The sequence below is a fragment of the Anthonomus grandis genome, chromosome 2 (genome assembly GCF_022605725.1).
Source record: "Anthonomus grandis grandis chromosome 2, icAntGran1.3, whole genome shotgun sequence".
NCBI classification, from domain to species: domain Eukaryota; kingdom Metazoa; phylum Arthropoda; class Insecta; order Coleoptera; family Curculionidae; genus Anthonomus; species Anthonomus grandis.
Genome location: NC_065547.1, coordinates 1,506,379 through 1,517,015, shown reverse-complemented (window position 1 = coordinate 1,517,015; position 10,637 = coordinate 1,506,379). Strand labels below are relative to the sequence as shown.

The following is a 10,637-nucleotide window of genomic DNA, read 5'->3' as shown; positions in this document are numbered from 1 at the left end:
TTTTTTTTTGCCAAATTATAACCCAAATTGACCCCATTTATTGTTAAAAAATAATTATCGCGCTCTGTAAATAAAAAATAAAGGATTTGGGTAACGGTTAGTAAAACCCATTCAATTTGAAATTATATAATTTATTTAAACATAACTATATTCCGCATTTGAAAGCACAATAGTTTTACACTATTTACAACCAAGGTCCGATGATAATAATAAATAATTTAAAATTAAAAAATGACAAAAAGAAATTATTGTCCCTAAATATTAGTGAGGTTTAACATACAGTGTGAGGAAAACGTCACTGATTTATTTTATTTTTTTGCTACAAAACCTGTTCAAAGCCCTAACTTTAGTCTATAGTCGAATACATACTTTTTTTTTCTAATAATTCTTTTAAAGCGGTCAACACACTATACTAATTCGTCGCTCTAGTATATTATATTTATTTATTTATTTTTTAAAGTTTGCATATCACTTTTTAATTAGCTACGACGTTTAAAAAAATATACAGGGTGATGCAACAAGAAATTTCTTCAACTACCTTTTTTTTATTGTGTGTTGGTTCTCGTTGTATCACCCAAGTTTAAAAAAGAATTATATGGCTAAAATAGTGAACCGAATAAGAAGACTATACAATAGAAAAAAACTGTCGGAATAATTAAAAAAAAAACTATAATATATATCATCAAACAATAATAAATAACAATGTCTTACTGAGGCCGTAATGGCAAAAAAACAGACACCTTACGAGTGCAAAAAAAAAACTACTAAACATTTAAAAACACACACGGTCGCAACTTATTTACACAAAAATATCAATCGTTAAGCCCCTAAAACCTAAAAAACAAAAAAAAACGTTTTGTCAATTTGGTCAAACTTTCTTAATTTTGTTTCTTTTTTACATCATGATAATTCAGAGTTTTTGTTATTGTTTGGATTTTGATTCGAAGATCGCTTTCATGTCTTTTATGCAGTAAGTGGGTGAAGTCTTCTCTTTCCTGAAATATAAAAACATATCAGATTTTTTCTCGTAAATAATTTAAAAACTGTTATAAATGTTATACTAGGTATTACAATACGGTTATCACTTAAAAATTTGATGAAAAGACGTGTAATTGAAAAATTTTCTATCAAAAATACTCTCTACGTTTTTCTCGTATTTTAAATGATTTTTGAGAAAATTGACCTTAAGAGTTCAAATTTTATTGTAACAGGGCATTTTTTGAGCTATTACTTAAAAACTAATGGTTTAATGAAAAAAAAGTGTATTATTCAAAACTGAATATTGGAAAGATGTCTATCAATAATATTCTTGGTATCTTTCCCATATTTTTGATAATTTTTTGAGAAAATTAACCCTACAGGTCAAATTTTATTGCAGAGGTATCTTTTTTGAAATATAGCTCAAAAACTACTGGTTTAATGGAAAAAAGCCTAATAATTAGAAATGTAGATTAAAAAATTTTCTATCAAAAGTGTCCTTTACCATTTTCTCATATTTACGATAATTTTTGAGAAAATTGACCTTGAAGTTCAAATTTTATGGCACAGGGGCATTTTTTTGAGCTATAACTCAAAACCTAGTGTTTCAATGAAAAAAAGTGTAATATTTAAAATTTTATATTAGAAAAATGTCTATTAAAAATATTCTTTGCATCTTTTCCATATTTTCAATAATTTTTGAGAAAATTAACTTTAAAGATCATTTTTTATACTAGAGAGATCTTTTTTGAACTATAACTCAAAAACTACCGGTTTATTGGAAAAAAGGTTAACAATCAGAAATGTGAATTAGAAAACTTTCTATCAAAAATGTCCTTTGCAATTTTCTCATATTTTAAATAATTTTTAAGAAAATTGATCTTGAAGTTCGAATTTTATTGTAAATCGATCTTTTTTGTTTTGAACTATAACTCAAAAAGTACTGGTTTAATGGAAAAAATTAATCATAATCAAAATTGTAGATTAGGAAATTATCTATCAAAAACACTATTCGCATTTTTTCATATTATGCATCATTTTCGAGAAAATTGTCCTTGAAGTTCAAATTTTCTCGCACAGGGGCCTTTTTTGAGCTATAACTCAAGAACTAATGCTTTAATGAAAAAATGTAATATTAAAAATTTTATATTAGAAACATGTCTATTTAAAATATTCTTTGCATCTTTCTGGTTTAATGGAAAAAAGTCTAATAATCAAAAATGTAGATTAGAAAATTTTCTATCAAAGATGTCCTTTTTAATTTTTGTCATATTTTGGATCATTATTATGAAAATTGATCTTGAATTTCGAATTTTATTATAAATCGATCTTTTTTGGACTATAATTAAAAAAACTAATCACTTAATGGACAAAAATGTAATAATCAAAATTCTGGATTAGGAAATTTTCAATCAAAAATATTTTTTGTTTTTTTTTCTCATATAATTTTGATAATTTTTGAGAAAATTTACTTTGAAGTCAAATTTTATTGCAACACGACCTTTTTTTGAACTTAAAAGTCAAATATGCTAAATAAACAAATTATTATTATTAAAACTCAAAAAATACCGATTTAATGAAAAAAAAGTTTATTAATCATAATTGTAGAATAGAACATTTTTTATGAAAAATGTTCTGTGCATCTATTCCATATTCTGGATAATGTTTGAGTAAATTAATGGTTTAATGAAAAAAAAAAGTAAAATCAAAATTCTAGATAGAAAGTTTTATAATATAAATGTTCATTGAATGTTTCTCAAAAAATAATAATAAGTTGTAAACTACAAAAATACAAAATACAAAATTTCTATCAAATATACAGTATTGTGCAAAAAGATAGCAACATTGAACTTTCCTGTTATGCATCTTAATATATAACAAAAATATAAAAAAAATATAACCCAACTAAATTATAATACAACCGAAACGTCGTGTTACAAAAGTAAATAAGACAATGCAAGTTCGACAAGATATTTTTAAATGTTGAACTCTATTCTTTGCAGAGGATTAATTGAAGTTAATAGATTACTAGCTAATATTAAGGACTGTGAGAGTTTGAACCGATTTAAAAGACTGTTGGAAAAATTTGTTTCATCACATCTGTAATTGCCTGATTTTATTGTTATTCCTAGGGCTATTTTATATAAAAAAATCAATTTACACTTTAATGTATCAATAATAAAATACCAGAACGGAATTTTTTTCACATAATACTATTTCCATAATTTTTTTAAAGCAATAAAGAGCGATTCATGAAGATGAAATTGTTTTACAAAACAAGTAGAGAAAATATTTTTTTTTAAATATAAAACACATATCTAAAAATGTCTACCTGGCACTATTATTTCTAGTTTCCAAACTGACTCTCCTCAACCTCTCACTCTCGCCGTCCTTCTCTCTCGAATCAAAAGTGTGCCTCCTCCACTCCTCTTTCACATTATCGTCGTCTCTCCTTTTATGCCTGATAAAGTCCAAATCCTTTAGGTCACCCGGTATATCACCTAAACAATTACTTTCCTAGTTAACAACAAATATGCCCAATTCTTTAAATAGTAATAAATTAAACTTTAAGTCACAGGTCTCAAATATATTGAAATATAAATTTAACGTGTTTCGCCTGTACTAGGCATCATCAGATCCTCTGTTAAAAAGTAACAGCCTACAGCTTTTATATAACCTTTGAAACGTTATATAAAATTCCTCATCCCCTCCCATCAACAAAATTACTCGTGCAAAATGATCATTTAAGACACCAAGCGACTTCAACAAAAGGCTTAACGCTTAAAGGTACGCAGTTCGATTCCTACATTTGTCAAACCTTTTTTCATTTTTCATACATTCTTTAATTTATTTTTTGCCTCTAAACCTAACCATATTTCATTGTGTTAATAGGTTTAAATATTAAATGTTCGTAAATATTATTATCCCTACTTCTTTTTTACAGAAGATGTGATGATACTTAGTACGGACGAAACACGTTGACTTTATATTCAAATATATTTGAGACCTGTGACTTGAAGTTTAGATTATTAATATTTAATTTAAGCCAGTCTATTTGAAAAAAAATCGACTATTTATTCAAGTATGTACTTAAAATTCCTGAACAAAAAACTTACTAATCCTATCCACAGCCTTGATACCGCTTTTCTCCTTTTCCACCGAACTTCTTGTATTGTTCAACTTATCCACATCACCCCGTACTTTATCGGAAGACTTAAAGTTCCTCCCGTATTCCACAGTAACCGGGACGGCCTTCTGAGTTTGCTGCTCGAATATGGCGGCCCTCACTTTAAGACTGGGAGTTTTCGGACGTTCCTCACTAATTTTCGGGGGATCCAGGTCGGCCCTGGACACCCTGTGAGGGCCGGAGGCGACGTGTAAGGAACTTAGACTCCGAGCGGGCGTAGGAGTGGTGATTTTAACGGGGCTATTCTGTTTTTAAAATTCATGTTTATGTATGTCATGAAAAAATGGGCGGGAGTACTTACATCTTCCCCGCGGGGACTAGAACTCGAACCTTCTTTCACTTTCATCTCATTCATACTTTCGCTCTCACTTTTTGTACTTTTTCTTCGGCTACTCCGTAAAGAAGTGTGAGGGTCCAACGACTTATCACTGTCCGTTTGGTCCTCTTTGCCTTTGTATATTTTCAGTCTGCTCAAGAGCACGTCTTTGTCTTCTTTGAAGGATTCCGATCTGAAAAATGGTGATTTCTCTAAAGAAACACTTAATAGGTGCAATATTACATCCATTGGTTAATTTATTATAGAGTAGTTTTTGTTTCATAAGGTTATCTTTGTTAGGCCGGAAGTTATCAAATTTTCTTTCAAATTCAAAAACTATAGATGTCTCAGAAAATGTTCTTATATAAAACGTTCTAAATGTTGCACTTAATAAAATACTTTTTGATTCACGCCTCTATCTTTAATACCAAAAGAATTATCCAAGATTTTGGAAATTATTAAAAAATGTGTAAAAAAATTCAAATATCTGAAATTTGAATTTTTTTCAAAATTCACGAATTTCTCAAACGATTGTCTTCTTATATAAAACGTTCTGAACGCTGCACTTAATAAAATACTTTTTGATTCACGTCTCTATCTTTAATAGCAAAAGAGTTATCAAGATTTTGGAAATTATTGAAAGTGTAAAAATAGCAAAAATTTTAAATTTCCATTTTGTGTTCTTATATAAAATGTTCTAAATGTTGAATTTAATAAAGGACTTTTTGATTTATGTCTCTAACTTTAAAAACATATGAATTATCCAACATTTTGAAAATTATTGAATGTATAAAAGAATGGCAAAAAACAGTGATTTAAAAAAAAAAAATTCTGTTATAAAACGTCCTAAAAGTTAATTAAAATGTTTTTTGATTCATGTGTCTATCTGTAATAGCAAGAGAGTTATCGAAGATTTTGTAAATTATTAAAAAGGGTAAAAAATGGTAAAATGTCAGAATTTCAATTTATCTCAAAAACTGTTTATTTCTCAAAAAATTGCGTTCTTATATAAAACGTTTTAAATGTTGAACTTAATAAAATACTTTTTAATTCATGTCTCAATCGTTAATAGTAAAAGAGTTACCAAAGATTTTGCCAAATATTAAAAACATCAAATTATCTAATCTCTAACCTATAGTAGGATTTATTATACAAAATGGTCTTTAAATCATACCTATATTTTCAAAATCAAAAAAGTTACTACCATTAGTTATATACAGTAGTTACAGTGTACTCCGTCTATAACGTAAATGGGATGTAACGTACTTCCGGTTATTACGTACTCTTAATTCGGAACCCGCCCAAATAGTCTTGTCATTTTACTGGATATAACGTACTAACTAAAATTTTAACTCCGGCTATAACGTTCAATATTTTTGCCCGATTGACAGTAATTTTCCGGTTGAAACGTACAAAGGTACGTTGTAAGCAGAGTAATTTTCCACCTCTGTCGGAAATTCCCATTAATCGATACTGAGAAGTTTCTCTGTCGTCGCGCGTTGGCACCGAGGCCGCCGGGGATTTCCAGTTCTCGACTCAGAATTTTTATAGAACATGCAAAATGAGATGACCGGTAGTTTTAGATAATTCACAAAATATCCCTAAAACCCCATATAACAAAAACCCTTTCCATCGTTAACAGCTCCTTTAACGAACTTTATCCCCTATTAAACAAAAAAAGCCCCTTCTCCCTTAAAAACAAATTGCTCCTTTATACCCAAATTATAAGACCCAAACTCCTTTATGCCGCCCCATTGTTCATAAACTGCCCCAAGACCCACTTACAAAAGCTTCAAGTTTTTCAAAACAAAATATTAAGAATAATTACTGACGCCCCATGGTTCATTAGAACCGCCGACCTACACGCAGACCTAAACTTAGACACGATAAAACAACACTTAATAAAGACCCACACGAAATTCAAAGACAAACTCACAATCAATAGCGAAAGTTCTATAACGAACTTCCTAATAAAACCCAGACCAGACAAAGCATCTTTTGAGAATCTTTTTCCATACCAATGCCCACTACAAGCTCCTCCCATTCATCTTCCGTCCTAAACTCCGTCCCTCATCACCAGCACCTCAGTCCCGGATATAATCGACGCGCTAATTTACCTACCGCGCTTAACGGTCCGAACACCCATCGGACCGCATAAAACATAATGCACAGTTTGCCGCGGATGAATTGAGCTCTCTCAGCGTAAACACCACAGATGTATGAATCTTTCGGTTTATTTTATTTAAAGCCGTTAATAAATAATAATGATAACTAAATAAACATATCGTAATAACAATTAACAGATCATAATTTAATATAAAATAATATAAAATAATAATAAAATAAAATAAAATAAAATAAAATAAAATAAAAAGTATTACTCTCTTGCCCTTTAACAGCTGCGAAGGCAGTAACCCGGCCTTCGCACTCCAATCCTTCCACACACACACCTCTCCCGCCCTCTCCATTGTTATTCCTGTCTCTCCCCCTATCCCCCCTTTGCTCAGGAAGCAGAGCCATAAACAAAAAGATGCCTGCCTAAAGTCCATTAGCTGACATGTGACAGCAAGCCACGAAAAGGGCAACACCCACGCCAGGGTACGCCCGGTTGCAATGCCATGAATAAGAAGAAGGTAGTTTTAGATTGGACATTGCGTGTTATTGTGCGAGTGCGAGTTTTAATCAAATCGGAAATTGCGAAAAGGAAAAATATGGCAAAAACAACAGTTTCTACAATTTGGAGCAATCGTGAAAAAATCAAGCAAGCAAGTGAAAATAAATCGCAAAAAATTAAGAAAATTATGAATCCCGTACGCCCAGATGTGGATCAAGCTCTTATTCGATGGTTTGAGGTGAGAAGAACCGAAAATATTCCTATAAGTGGACCACCTTTAAAAGCAAAAGCGGAAGATTTATCTAAAGGATAACACGGTGGAGATTTTAAGTGCTCTACGGGTTGGCTCGAGCGTTTTAAAGTTCGTCACAACATCAATGTCGGCAAAGTGTCCGGTGAAGCAGGAGATGTTAGCAGGGAAGCTGTGGTGAACTGGTTAACCGAGAAATGGCCAGGTATGGCACAAAATTACAGCTGTGAAGATATTTTTAATGGGGATGAGACCGGACTATTTTACAAGATGACTCCAGACCGTACACTGAAATTTAGAGGAGAAAAGTGTGTGGGAGGTAGGGTTGCCAAGTGTCCTCCTTTCGGGAGGACAGTCCTCCTTTCTTGCTGTGAGCTCTCCTTTCTCCTTTTCTACCCAAATGTCCTCCTTTTGAACTGCTTTTACACTAAATCCTGCTTTTAATTTTTAAGTCAATTTAGCGGCTATTTAGCGACTATCTTTATTTTACTATATTTATCGCTATTATTTTCTTTTATTTAAGAGTTTCTTACGCTAACATTTCATACAGCAGTCGATAGATGTCTCGCCCTTCGCCCGTATAGTTGTTTTATTTTTGTAGCGTAGGTACCGTAAGGCGGACGGCGGTATTTTGTAACCAATAACCATAGACGTATCAACAAGGATATGTCCTTGGTTATACGTCTATGTTTGTAACAGACGGCGGCGGCGGTGTAGGTCCGGCTGATTTTTTTGGTGATTTTAGATTTTAGTGTTGTCTTGTCTCTGTTTTAATAATATCTATCAGCAGTGTGGCCAGATTGAGCGATTTATCGCAATTTGGGCTACTACAGGCCCTATATATTGAATTATGGATCAATCATTAACTTCGACTCCAAAAAGTAAGAAAGTGAAGCTTTCCAGCTATTTCAATGACGCCTGGCTTAAAGAGTTTTCCTGGGTGAAAAAATATCCTTTTAATATAGAAGAAAATAAAAAAACAACTCAGGCATATTGTGTAATATGTAGATCGCATTTTAGTGTAGAATATAAGGGATATACAGCTCTTTCTAACCACGAAAAAACTGCCAGTCATCGTTCAATGAGTGAAGCTGCTTCAACGAGCAAATCAATAACAAATTTTTATGTTAAATCAAACACTGATGAGGAATTAACAGTCATTGCTGTAGAAGTTGCCAATATTTATCATTGTGTGAAACATAGCATGTCATACAATTCATTGGACTGCGGTTTAAAACTAGACTCAGAAACGTTTTCAGATTCTAAAATAGCAAAAAAAATATCTTGTAGAAGAACAAAAGCTACTGCTATAGTTCAAAATGTTTTAGCACCTTTTATTTTGAAAAATATTGTTTCTAATTTAAAGTCACAAGATATTTTTTTTGCTATACAGACCGACGCATCAAATAAAAAAAATAGAAAGTTTTTTCCAATTTGTATACAATATTTTGATAAAAGCGGTATTCAAAACGTAGTTCTAGATTTTGTTGAGAATAATGATGAAAGTAGCGAGAGTATGTTTAAAATGCTAGAAACCTCATTAAAAAAACTACACTTAGATTTTACCCATATTACAGCCTTTAACGCGGATAATACAAATTCTAACTATGGAAAACACAATTCTTTATACAAATTAATATGTGACAAAAATAAGAATGTTTTTAAAGCTAACTGTCATGCTCATTTAATCCATAACAGTTTAAAAAAATCTTTGGGAAATTTAAATCTAGATGTGGAGAATATCATTCTAAAAATTTATGCTCACTTTTCCAACTCGGCAAAAAGAAGAGATAAATTCAGTGAATTTTGCGATTTTACTGATACAGAATTTAAAGAAATTTTACGTCATGTAACAACTCGATGGCTATCAATGGCACCGGCTATTGATAGAGTTGTGTTGTTATGGGATGCTCTAAAATCTTATTTTCTATCGGCAGAAGATTTACCAAAGGTAGTTAAATCAGCCTTGTTAATCTCTACTGATAATGAAATTCCAGACAAGGTTTTAATATATTTAAACTTTTTATCCCACATTCTAAAAATTTTTCAAGACACGGTATTAAAACTAGAATCAAATGACACAACAGTTTTAAACATCTTTCAAATAATAGAGACATTTTTAACTAAATTATCTGATAGGGTCAATAAGAAATTTTTTGGATTTAAGGTTATGGAGCTTTTAAAAAAAAAACCTGAAAGCGAAAAGAAAAGTATTGAGGCAGATTTTGCTTCATTTCTAGAGATTGCCATAAAATATTGTAAAGATAGATGTGAACTGGACCAAAATTCAACTTCACATTTATTAAGCAAAATATCACTAAGTGAAAAATGCTTTAATTATGATGACATTATTAATGTTATTACGCGGTTGCGTTTGCAGGACATAATAGGATTAGACTGTGATAAATTATTTGACGAGTGCCAGGTATTTGAAAAAGTTTTTGATAGGCTGAAAACAGTAGATCCTAATTTTATAAATTGTGATACGGTAGCCAAATATGTAAACATTTTTAATGCAATCGAAATTCCCAATATTATTAATATTTTTAGAGTGATATCATATATTTTAAGCATGCCAGCTAGTTCCGCTTTTCCCGAAAGGGTTTTCTCTGTTATGAACACGAAGTGGCGAGATGAAAGAAACAAAGCTTCAAAAGAGCTAATTAAAAGCGAAATTATAATTTTTTTTAATCAGCCCGAAAAGTGTGTTGATTTTTACAAAAAAATAAAATCAAATAATTCTTTATTATCTGCCGCAAAATCTGAGCAGAAATATAAATTTTTGTTTCCCTAAGAGCTGATAATTATTATTGTATGTCGTTTTATCAGTATCTGTTTAATTTCTGTCAAGTTTTTCTTAAGTTTCGTTTTTTATTTGTATTGCCACAATAGGCACTTCTTTTAGACTGATTCATTTTGCGTTATTAGATTAAGTTTGCATATAATATTTTCCTTTTTTTTTGTGTTGTTCATTTTTATTATTTGTTCGTTAGAATTTATTTATTTTCGTTACAAAATTTATTTACGTTATGTTTGTAAATTGCAATATAAGAAATATAATTTATGTTTGCATGAAATTATACATTTATTAAATTTTATTACATCATGCTTCCCGCCCTACGAAAACCTCTCGTTCTTCCATGCAGGCATGCACACCCCCCCCCCCCCCTCTTTCCAGAAAAGTCCTCCTTTGGCTTGTGGAAAACTTGGCAACCCTAGTGGGAGGCAAACAATCAAAGCTAAGATACACCGTTTGGGTTTGTGCAAATGTGACAGGTAGTGAATAATGTAA

The 10,637-nt window shown here is 31.0% G+C and overlaps 2 protein-coding genes across 4 annotated transcripts in view; one reads left to right on the top strand and one right to left on the bottom strand.

Moving 5' to 3' along the window:
* LOC126750305 (uncharacterized) overlaps nt 1-10,637 on the top strand; it is a 219,661-nt gene that overhangs the window by 144,370 nt on the left and 64,654 nt on the right. The window lies entirely within an intron of this gene.
* Nucleotides 116-10,637, bottom strand: part of LOC126750300 (GTPase-activating protein CdGAPr) — a 139,766-nt gene continuing 129,244 nt past the window's right edge. For all 3 annotated transcript variants that reach the window (XM_050459870.1, XM_050459871.1, XM_050459872.1), the window contains 4 exons: nt 4,467-4,674; nt 4,095-4,410; nt 3,311-3,479; nt 116-995 (listed from right to left, as the gene is read on the bottom strand). In XM_050459870.1, the coding sequence (XP_050315827.1) occupies nt 923-995; nt 3,311-3,479; nt 4,095-4,410; nt 4,467-4,674 (766 nt within the window). In that variant the 3' untranslated portion in view covers nt 116-922. The remainder of the gene's footprint in view (nt 996-3,310; nt 3,480-4,094; nt 4,411-4,466; nt 4,675-10,637) is intronic.